At 47.7% G+C, this 17,747-nt stretch overlaps 1 protein-coding gene across 1 annotated transcript; it reads left to right on the top strand.

Annotated features, from left to right (window-relative positions):
• Window positions 1–2,323: 2,323 nt before the first annotated feature.
• heatr1 (HEAT repeat containing 1) lies at window positions 2,324–17,667 on the top strand. The gene is given in 48 exon segments (XM_018680796.2): window positions 2,324–2,414; window positions 3,406–3,559; window positions 3,782–3,998; window positions 4,597–4,738; window positions 4,819–4,920; window positions 5,009–5,149; window positions 5,378–5,589; window positions 5,674–5,746; window positions 5,748–5,780; window positions 5,850–5,974; window positions 6,069–6,108; window positions 6,110–6,171; window positions 6,546–6,663; window positions 6,745–6,990; window positions 7,075–7,163; window positions 7,287–7,498; window positions 7,575–7,696; window positions 7,780–7,977; window positions 8,303–8,477; window positions 8,550–8,698; window positions 8,776–8,955; window positions 8,957–8,969; window positions 9,089–9,261; window positions 9,340–9,504; window positions 9,581–9,823; window positions 10,150–10,281; window positions 10,476–10,579; window positions 10,711–10,857; window positions 10,941–11,059; window positions 11,178–11,236; window positions 11,238–11,300; window positions 11,383–11,511; window positions 11,580–11,804; window positions 12,043–12,172; window positions 12,262–12,443; window positions 12,796–12,848; window positions 12,934–13,057; window positions 13,137–13,277; window positions 13,401–13,708; window positions 14,049–14,199; window positions 14,274–14,441; window positions 14,772–14,906; window positions 15,025–15,129; window positions 15,219–15,381; window positions 16,150–16,304; window positions 16,482–16,640; window positions 17,056–17,164; window positions 17,357–17,667. Coding segments are annotated over 47 exon segments (6,522 nt in total). The 5' UTR covers window positions 2,324–2,414; window positions 3,406–3,417; the 3' UTR covers window positions 17,446–17,667.
• Window positions 17,668–17,747: the final 80 nt, after the last annotated feature.

The following is a 17,747-nucleotide window of genomic DNA, read 5'->3' as shown; positions in this document are numbered from 1 at the left end:
AATCGATGTGAAATGTTTTAATGTTTAACGTCTCTCTCATGTATTTCGTTGCTAAGAAAATACAACAAAGGCTCAAAAGATTTTTTTTAAACCGTCACTGAGCAACAACTGTGGCAAATAAGGTTTAATAGCGCCACCTGCAGCTTTAATTTTAATTTTCTCCAGGGAAAAAAAATTAGACATTAAACACACCCTGTGTGAAGAAGGCCTGATTCACACAGATACATAAACATAATAAACTTAATTTTCAAAGGAAGAAACAACAAATATAACATTTGGACATGAGACATACACAGTTCATTTGTATTTTTATATGTACTCATTTAGGATTGTTTGGTGTGTGGTTGACATGATTGTTTTTTGTACATTTGGTCTTTTTTGTGTCACTTTCTGTTTCTTTCATTTTATGTGTGATAAAGTTTGTAAATTAAATTTGTCAAACAGAAACAGAATATGTAACTCTGGGCTGCAACTAATAATTATTTCCATCATTTTATTTCTTCTAATCTTCACACATCTCGTTTTGTCCAAGTGATTTATCATCATTATTATTATTATTATTATTATTATTATTATTATTATTGGAGCTGCTGATGAATAAATGAACTGTTTCAGCTCGAACTTTGAGGAACGAGAAACAAGCTTCTCCTCAGTCTAAAACTTTTCTGATCCAGACTTGAACGATGAGATCTACCTGGATCAATACTCAAACCCAGGTCAGATCCTGATCCACAGCAGCTGCAGTGTGAGACAAATTGTGATCAATATTGATTATCAGCTGTCTAAAAATATCAGTAATTGCCTTAAGAGCCATGCGAGGGTCTAACACACCCGAGGATCCAGGTGAGGAGGCAGGTGAAACAGTTTAACACACAAAACCAGACGAACACAAGCAGGAAGTGAACTTACCACTATCTGCAGGAGAACGCTGGTGTTTCACCTCCTCCACAGGTGCAGCAGAACACCTGGACAGACTCTCCCTCTCCGTCTGACCGGCCTCTGTAAGCCTCTCTGTGGAGATTACCCAGCAGCCCCGAGCCTTGAGCCAATTATAGACCCTCTGCAGAGCTGTCAGTCACCTGCTGGGGGCGCTGTCCATCAGACTGCTGCTGTCCTGCAGAGAAGTCAGAGACAGGTGAGGTGACTCCTCAGTATCCCATTGTAGTCTCCCTCACCTTTACAGTTTTATTTCCTCACTAACATCATCCTCTGACCTCAATAACCGACAGAATAATAATTAAACTTTATATGGAACAAGTGGTTCTTCTCTTTTTTCCCTGGGTTTTGCTTCTCAGGTGACACAGGGGTTGTTGGAGCTGAAATAAACAGATGTAGTCGTTTTCATTTCCATTGTTTGTGTGTGGACACGTGTCGCCAGCCTTTTAACTACACTGTTAAAGGGCCTCTCAGCTTCCAGCCAATCAGCGCGGAACTCAGGCGGGTGACGTCGCAGGTGGACCAATGAAAATCAGCGGTGGGCGGGGCCGCGCGAAAAACGAACAACGAACGGTCGGCTTGCTAGCGTTAGCATTAGCTCTCAGACCGTCAATAATATAGACAGAAACGCAGAAGCAGAGACACGAAAACAAACCACTCACCCGCGGCAGCTCTACCAACGAGCCGCTCTCTCTCTCTCCCAGCCGGCGGTAAACCACAAACTGCTGCCGGCTGCTACAGAAGCTCGTATTAACCACAGTTCCCGGTCTGTTTTACACTTAAAAAGCGGCCAGTTGGCGCCGTTATAATAACATCTAATTCGTGTCACTAACGACTGATATTTTAAAAGAAATAAATCCTCCAAACGTCAACCGACAAACTGACAACAAACCGAACAGAGAGGTCGCTTCGTGTTTCCATTAAAGCGGCGCAGGTTTTTATAGAGACAGCGGTGATTATCACCCCCGTGTGGCGGGAGGAGTGAATGAACGGAAACAAAGATGACATGTCTTGGTGATAGATCACACCTTATCATCATACATGAGTCATAGGTGTCAGTTTTTGTCAGCCCTTTGTTTGGCTTGTATTTCCTTTTGATTCATTAATGCAGTTCATTTGGAAACTGTTACACCAAACACCAGTTATCGTGTTTCCCAAGAGAACCAAGTTGGGCCAAAAATGACTCAGAAATTACACTTAATCCTTCTTTAACGAGCTGAAAAGGTCTCGTAAAACTAAAAGTAAATACAGGGTTAATATTAACAACACGGTCAGATCATCTGTGAACGTTTTAGTGTGTTAAATTTGCTCGTTTTGTTTGTTTATCGGTAAAAAGTCAACGTCGGACGAAGACGGAAGTGAGCGGTGGGGAGGCATCTCATACTAAAATTCAAAACTGTCGTGAACCGGAAGTAGAAGAACCGTTAACGGGGTCGCTTCATGTGCCGACAACGTGTTTGTAGAGTTACAGAAAACAGGTCAGAGTTTTTATTTTTCACATTTATTCTACTCTGAGTGTTGTCCAAGTGTCCAACGCGTTTTAATATCTCTAGGTTCACGTGAAGCTGACATTTATTTTATTTTTCCCGGGGATGTTTTAGAATTTAGTTGAAGAAGCTAACATTCACTAAGCTAACCAGTTTCACGAGTTAATCTAAAATGAACTAGTTGTGCACGTTGGTACAGTTAAAGTAACGTGTTCTCTGACTCCGGTTACTACTCTGGATTACAGTCAGAATACAGGAGAAGAGTCTTGGCCGTTATCTGGCTAATTTTATACCCTGGAACGAATTTGAGTGCGAAACTCCCCTGAAAAACTGCAGAGTTAGTGTTTCCTCGTGTATTAGAAAGAAAACGCTCCACGCAAAAGTTGTATTGAGACTTTTTTAATTAATCAAAAGATCTTTTAAATTCGGCGGTAATTTATTTCAGAAGTTGCTCATCTATGCTCGTTGAGTTTTATGAGTTGTTATTATGGTGGGAACAGCAGTAAAGTTGACTTGACAACTTTACCGGGAAACTAATGAGTTCATTTAGTTATATATTACATATTAGTATTAGTAGTACTCCGTTATTCCAGTGGGAGCAAGTTTTCAGACGAATCTTAAAACTGTACTTTAACTAATTGAATTTGGTTTGATGATTTTTGGTGAAAAGTTTGGGTCTTTAACTCTGAGGTGATTTTATTAAGTATTTTTTTATTTTGTTGATCAGTTGAACAAGTTGTGTTTATATAAAATCATTTTCTTGGACACATTGAGAAAAATGAAACAAATGAAATCAAACAACATCCCTTTCTATTCATCAGAATTTTAACTTTGATAATGATTATTAATCTTCTGATGAATTTCTTCTCTTTAAATCATGTAAAAATGTAATCGCTGCAATCACACCTGGATGATGGGAAACGGACACACAACTGTAGAGGAAGTGAGAGTAACGTGGTTGTGTGATGTTTGTGTCTGTCAGATTAACGCCGTCATGACGTCGTTGGCTCACCAGTTGAAGAGGCTCGCGCTGCCTCAGAGCGACCCGACCCTGCTGACTCGCAGAGAGGTCGCCTCGCTGCTGTTCGACCCCAAAGATGCTGCGACCATGGACAGAAGCACCTTCTACGCCCTCGGTGAGTCTCCTCCACCAGATCCTGGTTTTTGTCGCTCTCAGCCCACGCGCCAAACTCCACTGGAAAAACTGCAGATTTAATGTTTCCCTGTTCATTAGAAAGAATATGCTCCACACTAAGGTGCTGTTGAGGGTTTTTTTTAATAAGGAAGATCTGCTTTTCAATTCGGCAGTAATATATTTCAGCTGTAAGTTACTTAACTCTCCTTGCGTCGTCTTTCAGGCTGCACAGGGCTGGAGGAGCTGCTGGGAATCGAACCGGCGTTCCTGGAGTTCCAGGACACTCTGTTCAGTCGGGCCTCGCTGACCCTGGAGCGCAGCGTCCAGTCCAAAGAGGTCAATGAGAAGCTGGACGCCGGCATCTCGCTCTTCCTCACCCGCCTCTCCCCGTACTTCCTTCTCAAACCGGCTCACAAGTGCATCGAGTGGCTGCTTCACCGGTACGACGTTTAGTTCAATTTATGATCTTATATGATGAAGAAAAGCAGCAGATCTGATTCCTTTAGAGAATATTTGGCAGTTTATTTTTCTGTCAATCAACTAATCAGCTAACTGATTAATAATTTCAGCTTGAATCATCAATATTCAAACAATTTTATCCTTTTGTTGTCATGGAGAAACATTTTAGAAACACGGCCTGGTATCAAACATGAAAACATGCGATCACAGATCCAAACGTGTCCAAAAGATATTAATAAAGTATTGGAAACATTTTAGTTAAATGATGTAAAAATGAAAAAGCTTAGCAAAACATTGGGAAAATATAAATTAAATGGTATAAAAATGTCTGAAATATCTTGATAAAATATCAGAAAAAATATTTTCTGGAAAAATTTCAATTAACAACAAGTAAATGTCTGAAAGTTTCAGACGCTAACATCAGACGAACAGGTCACACTTCGATTCTTTAGTCGTTTTATTCAACATTTGCAGATCAGAGATTCTCAGTTGAGATGATTTGCTGTTCATCTTTGTCGTATCTGAAAAAAAAAATTGTCCGAACTTTAGATTTCGTCTGACGTCATGTTTTTGTTTCAGTTTCCACGTCCAGCTGTACAACGCCGACAGCCTGCTGGCCTGCGCTCTGCCGTACCACGACACCAACGTGTTTGTCAGAGTCCTGCAGCTCCTCAGGGTCAAAGACGCCACCAACCGCTGGAACTGGCTACACGGCCTGCAGGTCGGTCCCTGAACGCCTCACCATGCTCGATCACCACTTACCACCGTCTCTTTATTTTACCTGTCGTTGTGTCTTTATAGAAACCAGGTGTCCCGCTGTCGAGAGGAGCTCTGATCACTCACTGCTACACAGACCTGAGCTTCATGGACTTCATCTGCACCTTGGTCACCAAATCCATCCAGGTAGACTCACCTGGAGGGGGCGGGGTCTTACCTTTAGATGAAGGGGAAGAGAATATGATGTGAATCATCTTCTTCTCTTTGTTTCCAGGCGTATTCAGGACACTCAGGAAGTTGCTCCCAGCTCAGAGTGATCTTCTCCTTCTACGCCTCCACCATCGTCCCCGCCCTGGACGCCGTGGACAAAGTGTCAGACACCATCATTTCCAAACTGCTGCCGTACGTCCAGAGGGTGAGTCGGCCGCTCACCGTCTGTTCACCAGATCACATTTAACGTCCTGGTTTGAAGCTGAAGTTTAAATCCTTTTCTCTCAGACTCGGAGGAGGAACACGAGGTTCTGGGTTTTTTTCAGAATTAAACAAACAACCAGACATGAAACCAGAAACTGAACATCTTTAGGTTTTAGACATAAAGCTCAAAGGCTCTTTCAGTCCTGATGTCGTCCCGTTTTCTCTCCAGGGTCTGAAGTCGTCGCTGACCGACTACAAAGCCGCCACCTACATGATCGTGTGCCAGCTGGCGGTGAAGGTGGTGATGGAGGCGAGTCTGGTCGACAGCCTCGCCGTGCACATCAGCAAGTCTCTGGTCAAAGAACCGGTTCTGGCCAAAGAGGGTCTAGGCTGCCTCATCGTGCTGCTGCAGAACCAGAAGGACGGAGCCGCTGGACCCAGGTAGGTGGGAAAACTCCACCCTGACGTGTGTATGCAGGTGTGGTGAAGAGGATTTAACTCACCTGCCTGTGTCTTCACCTTCAGAGCGTTCAGCCGCCTCTGCTCGATGCCGGCGCTCGTTACCACGCTGCAGGCGATGGCGGCGGTCCACGACGTTCAGTCCTCTGCTGCGTTACCTGCTGCCTTACCTGGTCCACAGCGTGTTCACCAGCAGCCTCAGGTGAGAACTGGAACCACATGAAGCTACAGCAGCCTCACAGGTGAGATCAGAGCTTCACCTGTTGTTTTCTGTCTCAGGTGAGGCGCAGACGGACGAGCTCAGCGTGTTGGAGTCTATCCTGAAGTCGGTGCCTCTCACCAAAGGCCTGGACCAGACTGTGGCCCGGTAAACTCACCTGGTCCTCATACTGAACCATGTGGTCTGACGTGAACTGGTCCTTTACCTGCTGACATCCTCACCTGTTGTGTTCCTCCTGTAGTTTGCTGTTGGACAAGTATCTGAGCCAGACCGAGCTCTCTGATGGAAAACCTGTCCGACCTCGACCGGCGTCTGCTGCCTCTGGTTCGACTGTTTGAGTCCAGGTGAGTCTGACTGAGTCTGACTGAGTCTGACTGAGTCTGCCGCGTGTCCACCATCTTCTTATGGTTGGATAAGATAGAAGTTATCCTCATATTAAATTATGTTCTATCTAGAGTTTCCTCCTAAAACTCGACTATTCGATGCTTCGGTCGAGTCTCTGATTCGACTCAGATTCGTCTTAAAACGACCAAACCACAAAACTAAAGCTCTTTTCACACTGAGCGATTTTTGTTCTGATCTTTCACACAGAATGTGAAACAGTTTATTCCCATATGTTCCTGTTAATTCCTGTTAGTTCCCATGGATCATTTCCAAAGTTCCTGTCAGTTTGCAGCCCTCAGACAGACTGTTTTGAACTGTGTGTCTCCTCGGTCAGATACTGTGGAGCTCTGGACGCCGTCCTCTCAGGTCATGTGACCGACCTCAGCAGCTCCGAGCAGAAACATCTGTTCCACCAGTTTCTGTCTCTGTCCATGAGCAGCGGAAAATACCAGGTACACTCTGCACTCTGTTAGACATTAACTTGGACTCGTTTGGTTCCTGCAGCGTTTGACCGTCTGTGTTTCCGTCTGTAGATTCTGGGCGACTCGGACACGTCGCTGCTCCTCAGTCTGAAACACCCTCAGCCGTCGGTCCGAGTCTCGGCCGTGGAGCACTTGATGGGCGTCCTCACCTCCGGACAGCCTGGTCCAAGTCCTCATGCCCACGTGTCGTCCCAGCAGCAGCAGAGTCTGGACGAGACCTTCCTGAAAGATGCCGTCATGGACCGTCTGAGGGACGACGTGGCGGAGGTCGTGGCCGCCGCTCTCAGAGTCCTGGAGGTCAGTGTCGGTCAGAGCGGTGGAGTCGACTGGTTTGAATCAGACGTGTGTGATGGCGTGTGACGTTTGTTCTGTTTGTTTCAGGTGTTGTTTGATGTTTTGGACCCTGAAGACACCGTGTTGTGTTTACTGTCGCTGCTGCACAGAGTGGATCTGTCGGACGCTGAGCGCTGGTCAGTGAAGTAAACAGATCTCAGTCAGCATTCTGCTCGTCTTCAGTGGTGATGGTAACTGGTGTGTAGATGATAACTTCATGTACCTACAGTAAATCTGAGCTCTGTGTTGTTTCGCCTCAGGCTGCCAGTGCTGAAGGAGGCGGTGCGTTTACTGTCCGACCCGCGGCTGGGAAAGGGGGATGTCGAACGGGCTCAGAGAACGGGCTGGAGGCTGCTGCTCTTCCTTGTGATCACCGCCACCGGGCCAGACTCGGCCCAGCTCGGCCTCGCCTCCTGCATCGCCCGGTCCTCCGTCCTCGCCCAGCACCCCCTCACCTTCAACTGGGCTCAAGGTAGGCATTTCCTGCGGCTGCTTTTCACAATAAAAGCCTGCTGACGTGTTTTAATTTGCTTGTTGTGTCCTCACAGAGCTGGACGACGTGATGAAGAGGAGCTCTGAACCCGGCTTCGTCGGTTTGGTGAACCAGCGTCTCGTCTCCACGCTGACCAAGAACCTGGCGAACATGGAGCACTTCGCCAAACGAGACGCTGTGAGTTTATTTTAAAATAATTTCAGGCTCCAGAGCTGACCTGAGATCAGCAGTAGATAACTTCCTGTGTTTTGGTTCTTCAGTTGGAGAAGCTGGCTCTGTTGGTGGAGCAGCAGAAGGGCTCTGGCCTCAGAGAGAGGGCGTCCCGCCTGGTGCTGACCCAGACTCTGCTGCTCGGCCTGGGTGAGCTGACCGAGACCCAGCACCTGCTCACCGCCCAGAGGGTCTACATGGTGCTGGAGGCCCCCCTGCTGGAGGTCACCAGGGATGCCGATGTCCAGGTACAGAAACCACCAGAAACATCTCTATATATCACTATACCAGACTCTATTGACAGAACAGGGATTTAACCAGGAGCTGCTGGAATACCACTGCCTCCATCTGTTAGTGTGTTTGTGTTACTGTGTGACTTTCAGTGGTGGAAGAAGTAATCAGATACTTTAGAAGTAAAAGTACCACACAGTAACACAGACACACTGACAGATGGAGGCAGTGGTATTCCAGCAGCTCCTGGTTAAATCCCTGTTTCTGTCAATGGAGTCTGGTATTGATAAAATGGCTTTTTGCTTGAACAAAAAGGATGTTATTTGATTTTTTTTTCAACAGGAAGCTGAGTGTCACATGACCGTCGCCTTCTCCTTCTCTGAGGCTCTGACTCTGTACCTGAGCAGGTGTGGGCAGCGGCCAGGTGAACGTCTGGACAGAGAATACAGCTTCGTTCTGATCTCTCTGCTCAGAGACTTCATCTCGTCTCTCAGGTGTCACGACGCCTCCTTCAAAGGTAAGGAATCCTCCTGGGGGTCTGGAGGTGGTTTTCCGGGATCAGTGTATCTGATGACGTCTGTCCTGTCAGGTGAGGTGTGGTGGAACCCGGAGAAGATGGACACGAACACCTGCTGTTACCTGGGATTGATCTGCCGCCTCTTCAGTGTTGTCATCAGTGGCGCCGGAGACGGGCCGGCGGCCGGCAGCTTCAGAGAGCTGATGAAGCTCCTCATCCAGGTATGAAACAGACACCTGGAGATCTTTAACCTGTTGTGAAATCTGACAGCTCGAGTTTAACAAACTCTCTCTGTCAGGTCCACCTGTGCGAGCCGGCGATGCTCTTCAGGTTTCTGTGCGTGCTGTGGGGATACGGCAGTAACCACGGCGACCAGCTGGACGTGAAGATCGGCGCCGTGCTGCAGACTCAGGCCCTGTACGTGGGCCGAGCTCTGCTCAGCGTCCAGCCCGCCGCCGTGCTGAAGGAGCTGGCAGCCGCCGGACTCGCCAGGTAAGGAGAGGAAGTCCTGTCTGCAGCCTCTCGTTCAGGCGACAGTCAAACTGGTCTGAACTGAGCTTTTGTGTTGGTAAAATGGAAGAAAACTGTCACTGTGTGTCTTTGTGCGTCAGTGGTCCCGTCCCTGCTGTGTTGCCTCAGCTCTCCGGTTCGTGAGGTCAGGAGGGCGGCCCTCGGCGCTCTGCAGAGCCTGTCAGGAGCCGACGCCTCTCCCCTCCAGCCAATCACAGAGAGGCTTCTGAGAACCTCAGAGGAGATCGTCGCCGACCCCTCGTACCTGAGCTCGGTGAGAGGGTTTTAGCGTTGTGTGTTGTTTATTTGATGACTGGACTGTAGGTTCTGACTGTTGCTGTGAACCTTGCAGGCTCTGGGCGTCTTTCATGACGAGTGTTCGTCCACTAAAGTGAAGACGCAGCAGAAGAAGCTGCAGATGTCGATGCAGCAGCTTCTGCAGACCATCCAGACGCCTTGCTGTCCGTCCTACACCGCCGCCACCCTGCTGAGGGCGCTGAGCAACGTCAACGACCAGGTAAGAGCAGGAACGCACCTGTATGGCTAAAAGAAAACAAACAGGAAACAACCTCTAACAGCTGTCCTGCCCTCAGTCCGTCCTGTCCGCCCTGCTTCCTGTTCTCGATCGGTTCCTGGAACAGAGCGGCCCCGACACCCCGACCCTGCTGCGGGCCGAGGTCCAGCTGATGCACCTCGTCCTGGGGAAGTACAACGAGACGTCGGCTCCCCTGCTGGCCCAGGACCAGAACTGTCTGGATCTGTTCGTCAGAGCTCTGAGGACCTCGTCCCAGCCGCACCCGGACATACCCAGCTGCCAGATCGTCGCTCTGGAACAGGTCAGGATTACCTGGACCCAGGGTTAAAAGACAGGGTTAAGACTGTGTAAATACCAGGATATAAAGGCATGAAACCAGGTTTAAAAGGATGAAACCTGAAAATGTTTCAATGCTTATGGAAAAGCCTGGGATATACTGTTATAAGAACCTGAAGCAACTAGTGTTAAAACCTGGATTAAAACCTGGGATATTAGGTAATATTAGGAGAAGAAGTGAAATGAAGAGATGTTTTTCTGTGTTGACATTTCTTATTAGAGGTGTATCTGTAGACTCCTCCTCACGTTCCGTCTCTGACTCGTCTCTTCATCGTCGCTCCTCCTCTGCAGATCACGAAGCCGTTCTTCTCGGTCCTCGGAGACGAGAAGGTGCAGCAGAAGCTGCTGTCGGTGATGTTCGACCTGCTGGTGGAGAGCAAGAGTCCTCAGGTGGCCAACACCATCAGCAGCGTCTTCAAAGGGGTGAGGAAAGAGGAATACCTTCATACTGTGTGAAGTTTTGATCCGGAAGTTCGTCCATGAATCAAAGGGAATCAGTCAATGAATTTTGATAACTGAGTCGTGGATTTAGTCGTTTTTTAAGCAAAATAGTCAAATATTTGCTTCTGAACGACTCAGGATGCAGGTTTGATTCACACCTTTCTTCTCTTCATCAGATCGCAGTCGACGGTCAGCTGGTGGCTAATGAGCTCGCTCCACCGGAGAAACCCAAAGTCAGTGTGACGGTGCAGCAGACCCGCAGGAGCAAAATCACACAGAGGTGACTTCACAGACTTACAATGTTTGTAGGAGCTTTTCTTGCTCTTAGCGTGACAAGCTAATGTAAGCTAACGTTGTAATGACGTCCTGTAATTTCAGCTTCAGGAATAAAGATTTGTTTTCCCTGGTTAGGAAACCTCAGGACAGTGGTGAGGCCGGTCCAGAGGGGGGCGCTGTGCCGTGGCAGAGAGTCACTCTGATCCTGGAGCTGCTGCAGCACAAGAAGAAGCTGAAGAGAGCCCAGATGTTGGTGCCGGTTCTGTTCTCCCTGCTCTCCAGGTACAGCCAGGCGTCGGTGGGAAACGTTTGTTCCCTCAGACGAGTTGAGTCCGGTCTCAGACTGATGTGGTTTCTGTTCTCAGGAGTTTGGAGCCGAGCTCAGGCGATCAAACCAACATGGAGTACACCAAACAGCTGCTGCTCAGCTGTCTGCTCAATGTCTGCCACAAGCTGTCTCCTGATGGAGGACCGGTGCCGCCCGGTAGGTCGGACCACGCAACTCAGCCTCCTGTTTTCAGGAATTTAACGAATCTGTCACAGCTTCTGTTTCCAGATCTTTCTTTAAATCCAGACTTCCCTCTCTCATTGTGTCCGTGCAGACGTCCTGGATGAGGATAAGTTCAGTGTGGAGCTCGTGGTTCAGTGCATCAGAGCGTCCTGACATGCCGCAGACCCACCACCACGCCCTGCTGCTGCTCGGCTCCGTCGCCTCCATCTTCCCTGTGAGTGCCACCTCCACCCGAGGAGCAGGTTAGAGGAGTTAGAGTTTAAACTGACCTGAGTCTCCTCCTTGTCCTCCTCCAGGAGAAAGTCCTCCACAACATCATGCCCATCTTCACCTTCATGGGAGCGAACATCCTGCGTCTGGACGACGTTTACAGCTTCAGAGTCATCGACCAGACGGTTCAGATGGTCGTACCTGCGCTCATCAAGGTAAGTCCTCATCGTCACAGAGGTTAGTTTGGCTTCAGTGTTTTTTCTGAACTCCTCCTCCTCCTCAGGCCCATCAACTCCCTGATGGTCAGTCCTCGGCTCACGTGCACGCCGTGGTGACGAGGATCGTGCACGTGTTCGCAGACGCTCTGCCTCACGTTCCCGACCACCGGCGGCTTCCTGTCCTCACCCAGCTGATGACCACGCTGGGCCCCGCCCGCTTCCTCTGGGTCCTAATGCTCCTCCTGTTCAAGCTGCACACGGCGCACTCCGGCAGCTCCGTGAGTGAGAAGGTGAGACACCTGTGCTCAGAATATAAACAGGTTCCTTCAGTGCTGATGGTTCAGGAGCTGAATCCTCCTCAGAGCTCTCCTCCTCTAAAACAAACAGAGCAGCTGATTAAAACCAGTAAAAACTGTTTGATGTTAAAAGTCGATGTTTCTCTGTGAGGATCAGGACGTGGAGAGCGGCTGTTTGTTTGTTTCTCTGATCAATATATCAATAAACCCTCCTGTGCTCGTGTTTGTTCAGGATGCAGCTCTGGAGAGAGACGTAGACTTCTGGATTTCTCTGTGCTGTCAGTTCGAGGTGACCGACCAGCTCACCTCGCTCATCAACATCCTCAACTTCCTGCTGCAGCTGCCAGACGACAAAGACGACGGTGAGACGTCAGAAAAACGACTTTCTGTTGACTTAATTAATCAGCAGACCTTTAAAATAAAACTCTCTCTCCTTCTCCGTTCTCTGCAGCTCCGGTGAAACGCTTGGTCGGCCGGCGAGGAGCCAGGAAGAAGGAGGAGGAGGAGGAGGAGAAGGTGGAGGAGCTGATCTTCAGTGTGGAGGCTCACAGCAGCAAAGAGCTGAGACACTTCAAGTTCCTGTCCGTCTCCTTCATGGCTCAGCTGCTCGGCTCGGCCGGCTTCATCGGGAAGGTGGGCGATGGTTTTTATTGGTTTACAAAGAAAGACGTGACAAAGAGAAGATCTGATCACAGAGAACGACAGGAAAACAACAGACTGGAGCTAATGTTTTCAGATTAAATGATGAAATAAATAAACGGTTTTAGTTACGACTCCACAGTCGAACTTATGTATTACATGATCTTTATCAGGACATTTAATTTGTCCCGTTCTTATGAATTTGTAGATTTGTTTTTTTTCTGAGCACATCGAGGACGTTGTCCATGTTGTTCAGATGAAGAGATTATTAACCTGCTAATTATTGAAGTTTGAAACAGCAGGTTGTTGGTTGCACTTGCTAACTAAGCGGCTGACTGTGCTCCAGGTTGCAGACGGTGGCGACGTCCTGGATGAATCTCTGCAGCAGCTGCAGCAGAGGTGAGTTCTGTTCCTGCAGAATAAAAAAAATAAGGTGAGTTTGTCTCAGGTGAAGAAGCAGGTGAACGGTCGGTGTCTGTTTCAGGCTGTTGGAGGAAATCCTGCACTACATCCACAGCGTGGCTCGCTGCGTAGAGGAGAACGCCGACAAACCCACCGCCAAGTTCTGGAGAGTTCTGCTCAACAAAACCTACGATGTTCTGGATAAGGTTTGATCAGTTTAAATATAGTTTGAAGATTAAACACGGTGTCAAACACATTCTTACCTCGGCCTTACCTGTTGCCCAGGTGAACGCCTTGTTGCCCACGGATACCTTCATCACAGTGATGAGAGGTCTGATGAAGAATCAGCTGGCGTCGGTCAGGAGAAAAGCCATGGAGCTGCTCAACAACAAACTGCAGCACAGGACGCAGTGGGACGATCAACAGGTGATAAAACGATTTCAGCTCTTGCTAACATGCTAACATGCACGCATGAGGTGATAACTGTAGTCAGTTTTTTTCAGTTTTCAGCTGTCATGTGAATTAACTGGCTCCCCGTCTCTTTCCCAGGTCACCGTGCTCTTACAGCTGACCGGAGACCTGCTGAGCATCGTGGGTAAAGGTCGCAGTAAGGTGATGGAGGAGGAGGAGAAGGAGGCGGAGCAAGCCATCAACCGTCAGACGGCGCTCTACAGCCTCAAACTGCTCTGTCGCAGTTTTGGCTCTGACCACCAGGAGGAGTTCGTCCCCGTCCTGCTGCGGGCGGTGGAGATCGTCATGGCGACGGAGGAGGAGAAGAACGTGACGGGCAGCGCTCTGCTCTGCATCGCCGAGGTGGTCGGAGCGCTCAAGGCCCTCGCCATCCCACAGTTACCCAGGTCCAAACACTGACACGTTTAAACAGACTTCAATGACAGAACAATCCCGTTTAACCAGAAACATCTCTATATCAGCACCAGACTCCATTGGCAAAAACAGGGATTTTACTGGAATACCACTGCCTCCATCTGTTAGTGTGTTTGTGTTACTGTGTGGTACTTTTACTTCAGTAAAGTATCTGATTACTTCTTCCACCACTGAAAGTCACACAGTAACACAGACACACTAACAGATGGAGGCAGTGGTATTCCAGCAGCTCCTGGTTAAATCTCTGTTTTTGTTAATGGAGTCTGGTGAGGAGCTGCCTGAACTGATGTGGTTTGTGTTGTTTTCCTGTAGGTTGATGCCGGCGGTGCTGCACACGCTGACAAACAGGAAGGAGCTCCTGACCAATGAGATTTACCTGCTGAGCGCTGTCACTGCCCTCCACAGAGTCACAGAGACGCTGCCGCACTTCATCAGCCCCTACCTGCAGGACACCACCTTACAGGTGACAGTAACACACCTGGAGTGTGCAGGTGTTTCTCTCCTCAGCATCACATTAACACTCCCCTGTTCCCGCAGGTGTGTCGGCTGACTCGGCTGGTGGAGACCTCCCTCTCCTCCACCTCCTCCGCCCAGCTCTCTGCTCGTCTCGCCTCCCTCAGGAGCACCCTGGCCACTCAGCTGCCCCCCAGGGTCCTACTGCCCACCCTCACCAAGTGCTACAGCAACCTGGTTGTGGATAAGAAGGTGGGTGAGATGAAGTAGTTATTTTAATCCCAGACACCGAAAGCAACTTGTTGTGACAACTTTAGCACTGTCAGCTAGCTAGCTACTCCTGACCCACAGAACCGCACCCTCTCTGTTATCCAGGACCTCCTGATTTACAAATTAAGCACTGCGAGCAAGCCTAGCTAACTAGCTAGCTAACATTAGTGCATTAGCTAAATTTAGTTAATTAGCTGGCTAAATGTCATTCGGCTTACAGACAGTTAGCTCAGGATTGGTTGACTCAGACTTCAGGGTTTAGAGTCAGAGTTTGTTAAACCTGATCCTCAGTGACGGACGGTTCTCCTGCAGGGTCAGCTGGGGGCGCTGATGAGCATCCTGAAGGAGCACGTTGCTCACATGGAGAAGGATCAGCTCAGCTTCCACCAATCAGAGCTCACCTCTTTCTTCCTCACCGCTCTTGACTTCCGCGCCGAACACTGCCAGGTCTGTTTCCCGCCAAAACTGAATCCGGCTGCAATCCAAATACTGAACTCGTTCCACAGGGGGCGATGCTGAGGCAACATATATAAATATTCTAAAGTGTATCGCCTGTCGTCCTCAGGGTGATCTGGAGAAGACGTCGGAGGTGGAGGGCTCTGTGATCGACTGTCTGATCACCATGGTGATGAAGCTGTCCGAGGTCACGTTCAGACCGCTCTTCTTCAAGGTGACGACACCAGTTTCTCTCCGTCATCAATCTCAATCTGATCATTTGTTCTTGTGTTGTTAACGTTCCTGTTTCTGTTTGTCCTGCAGCTGTTTGACTGGAGTAAATCAGGCAGTAAAGACCGTCTGTTGACGTTTTACCGTCTGTGCGACTGCATCGCCGAGCGGCTCAAAGGTCTGTTCGTCCTGTTCGCAGGAAACCTGGTGAAACCGTTTTCAGACCTGCTGCGACAGACCAACAGCTCCAAGACCGGTGAGATGCTAACGCCAGATATTTTATTTACACAGTTTCATTTAATGGGTTTCTGAGTTTTATTTCATTTAATTAAAGTTTACTTTCATATGCTGTTAGTTTATTTAAACTTAAAAATGTTTTATCTTAACGTTTTTTCTACTTTGATGTTATTATAGTCTTCACTTTTTTCCTTCTTAATTTAACTTAATTTTATTTCATTTTAATATTTTGTGTTTTATTTTGATTACTTTACTTTATATTTTAATATATTTTTATTGTATTTTATTTTTTGATTTATTATATTTCTGCTACTAAATGTATTTTATTTCATTTTGTCTCATTGTATTTGATTTTATTATACTCTTTTCTACTACTGTTTTTTTATTTTTATTTAAATTGAATTTGGTTTACTTTATTCTACTTCATTTTATTAGGTTGTTGTTTTTAAACGTGTTTTATCATCATCTTCTATTTTATTTTACTTCCCTTTATTATTTGTTTTCCTCATAGTTTACTGGGAGCTCTTTCACAGCAGAGAATTAGATTTTGTCAGTGGATGTTAAATTTTTAACCTTTAGCCCAAACAAACAAACAAACAAACAAACAAACAGACAAACTCCTCTCTCGTTTTCCTGCTGCTGATGGAACTCAGTGGAAGCGTCTGCAGTCGTTCACCAGCCGTCACTGTTTTTCTTATTGTCCTGGTCTTTTATTTTGAAGGCAGGTAAACTAAATAAATAAACAAAGATGGCGGATGTCTGAGTGTCTCCTCTCCTTCCTCCTCAGACGAGTCGTTGTTCGACTCGGACGGCGGCGGACAGAAGAGCGCTCTGCTGCTTCAGTTCATCCTCGACTGTCTCCGTAAGATCTTCCTGTACGACACTCAGCGCTTCCTGAGCAGAGAGCGAGCCGACGCCCTGCTGGGCCCGCTCGTCGACCAGGTGAGACGTTTAGCTCAGGTGAGGGTGGAGCCTGTCGCAGGTCAGTGATGTCACTTCCTGCACGGATTCCAGCTCATAAATAAAAATGTGTCACAGCTCAGGGTGGAGATGATTGGTTGGTCTCACAGTATGACGGAGTTACAGGTGTGTAAACATGTGACCTGTGTGTGTTTACAGGTGGAGAACCTGGCAGGTGGAGAACAGGTGTACCAACAGAGGGTGACCCAGCACCTGGTTCCCTGCGTGGGTCAATTCTCTGTGGCTCTGGCTGACGACTCTCAGTCGAAAACCCTCAACTACCAGATCCTCCTGAAGACCAGGCACACCGACGCCAAGGTGAGAACACCTGAACACCTGAGGGGGCGGGGCTTTGTGACCCTCGACTGCATAATAAACACCTTGAGGGAATTTCTTCAGACTTGGCACAGACGTTCACGTGGAGTCAAGGATGAACTGATTAGGATTTGGTGGTCAAAGGTCAAAGGTCAACGTCACTGAGCTGTTTCTGGGTCCAACTTTGCCAAGAGGAAATGTCTGCAGCTGATGAGTTTTGATTACTAAACACATGAAGAAGGAGCTAAACTAGCTAACGAACATTATTAAGAAATTCATTTAAAAACTGTAACTGATCCTCTCCTCTCCTCCTCCTCCTCCTCCTCCTCCTCCCCTCCTCCTCCCCCCCCCTCCCTCTCTCCTCCTCCTCCTCCTCCTCTCCTCCTCCTCTCCTCCTCCTCCTCCTCCTCCTCCTCAGGTGCGTTTCTCCTCTCTGTTGATGTTGATGGAGTTGGCGTCGAAGCTGAAGGAAAACTACATGGTGCTGCTGCCAGAGACCATCCCCTTCCTGGCTGAGCTGATGGAGGGTGAGGACACACACACACACACACACCACACACACACCACACTGTATTCACATTATTCCTTTTTGTTTTTTATCATATAATCTATGATGAAGACAGACAGAGAGGATACAGGTGTCAGTGTGTCACACCTGTACCTGTGAGCTCAGACTGGTTAAGGTGTGTGTGTGTGACGAGTGTGTGTTTGTTTTTCAGACGAGTGTGAGGAGGTGGAGCAGCAGGTCCAGAGAGTCGTTCAGGAGATGGAGAACATCCTGGGAGAACCACTGCAGAGCTACTTCTAACACACACACACACACACAGTATGAGACAGACACACAACAGGTGAGAAGTTCAGACTAGAATTTAAAGTCAACACAGTTTATCTCTGATCTGAAGTCAGATTTCTACTTTTTAAGTAAAAGAAATGAATAAAACACTGCGTCAGCTCCATCTCTTTATTTTGGTTGATTTGATTTTGAAGAGAAAATAGAGCCTCAAATAAATCCGATCCTTTCTTTACTGAACTCTAGTGTTTTTTTCAATGAACTTTACTGTGTTTTCTGTTTGTTTGTTTTTTTTTTTAAACCAAACTGTTTTTTTTTTA

This window comes from Lates calcarifer, unplaced genomic scaffold (genome assembly GCF_001640805.2).
Source record: "Lates calcarifer isolate ASB-BC8 unplaced genomic scaffold, TLL_Latcal_v3 _unitig_1092_quiver_764, whole genome shotgun sequence".
In the NCBI taxonomy this organism is placed as follows: Eukaryota; Metazoa; Chordata; class Actinopteri; family Centropomidae; genus Lates; species Lates calcarifer.
Note: the sequence above shows the minus strand (reverse complement) of the source record. Positions and strands in the feature narration are given on the sequence as shown.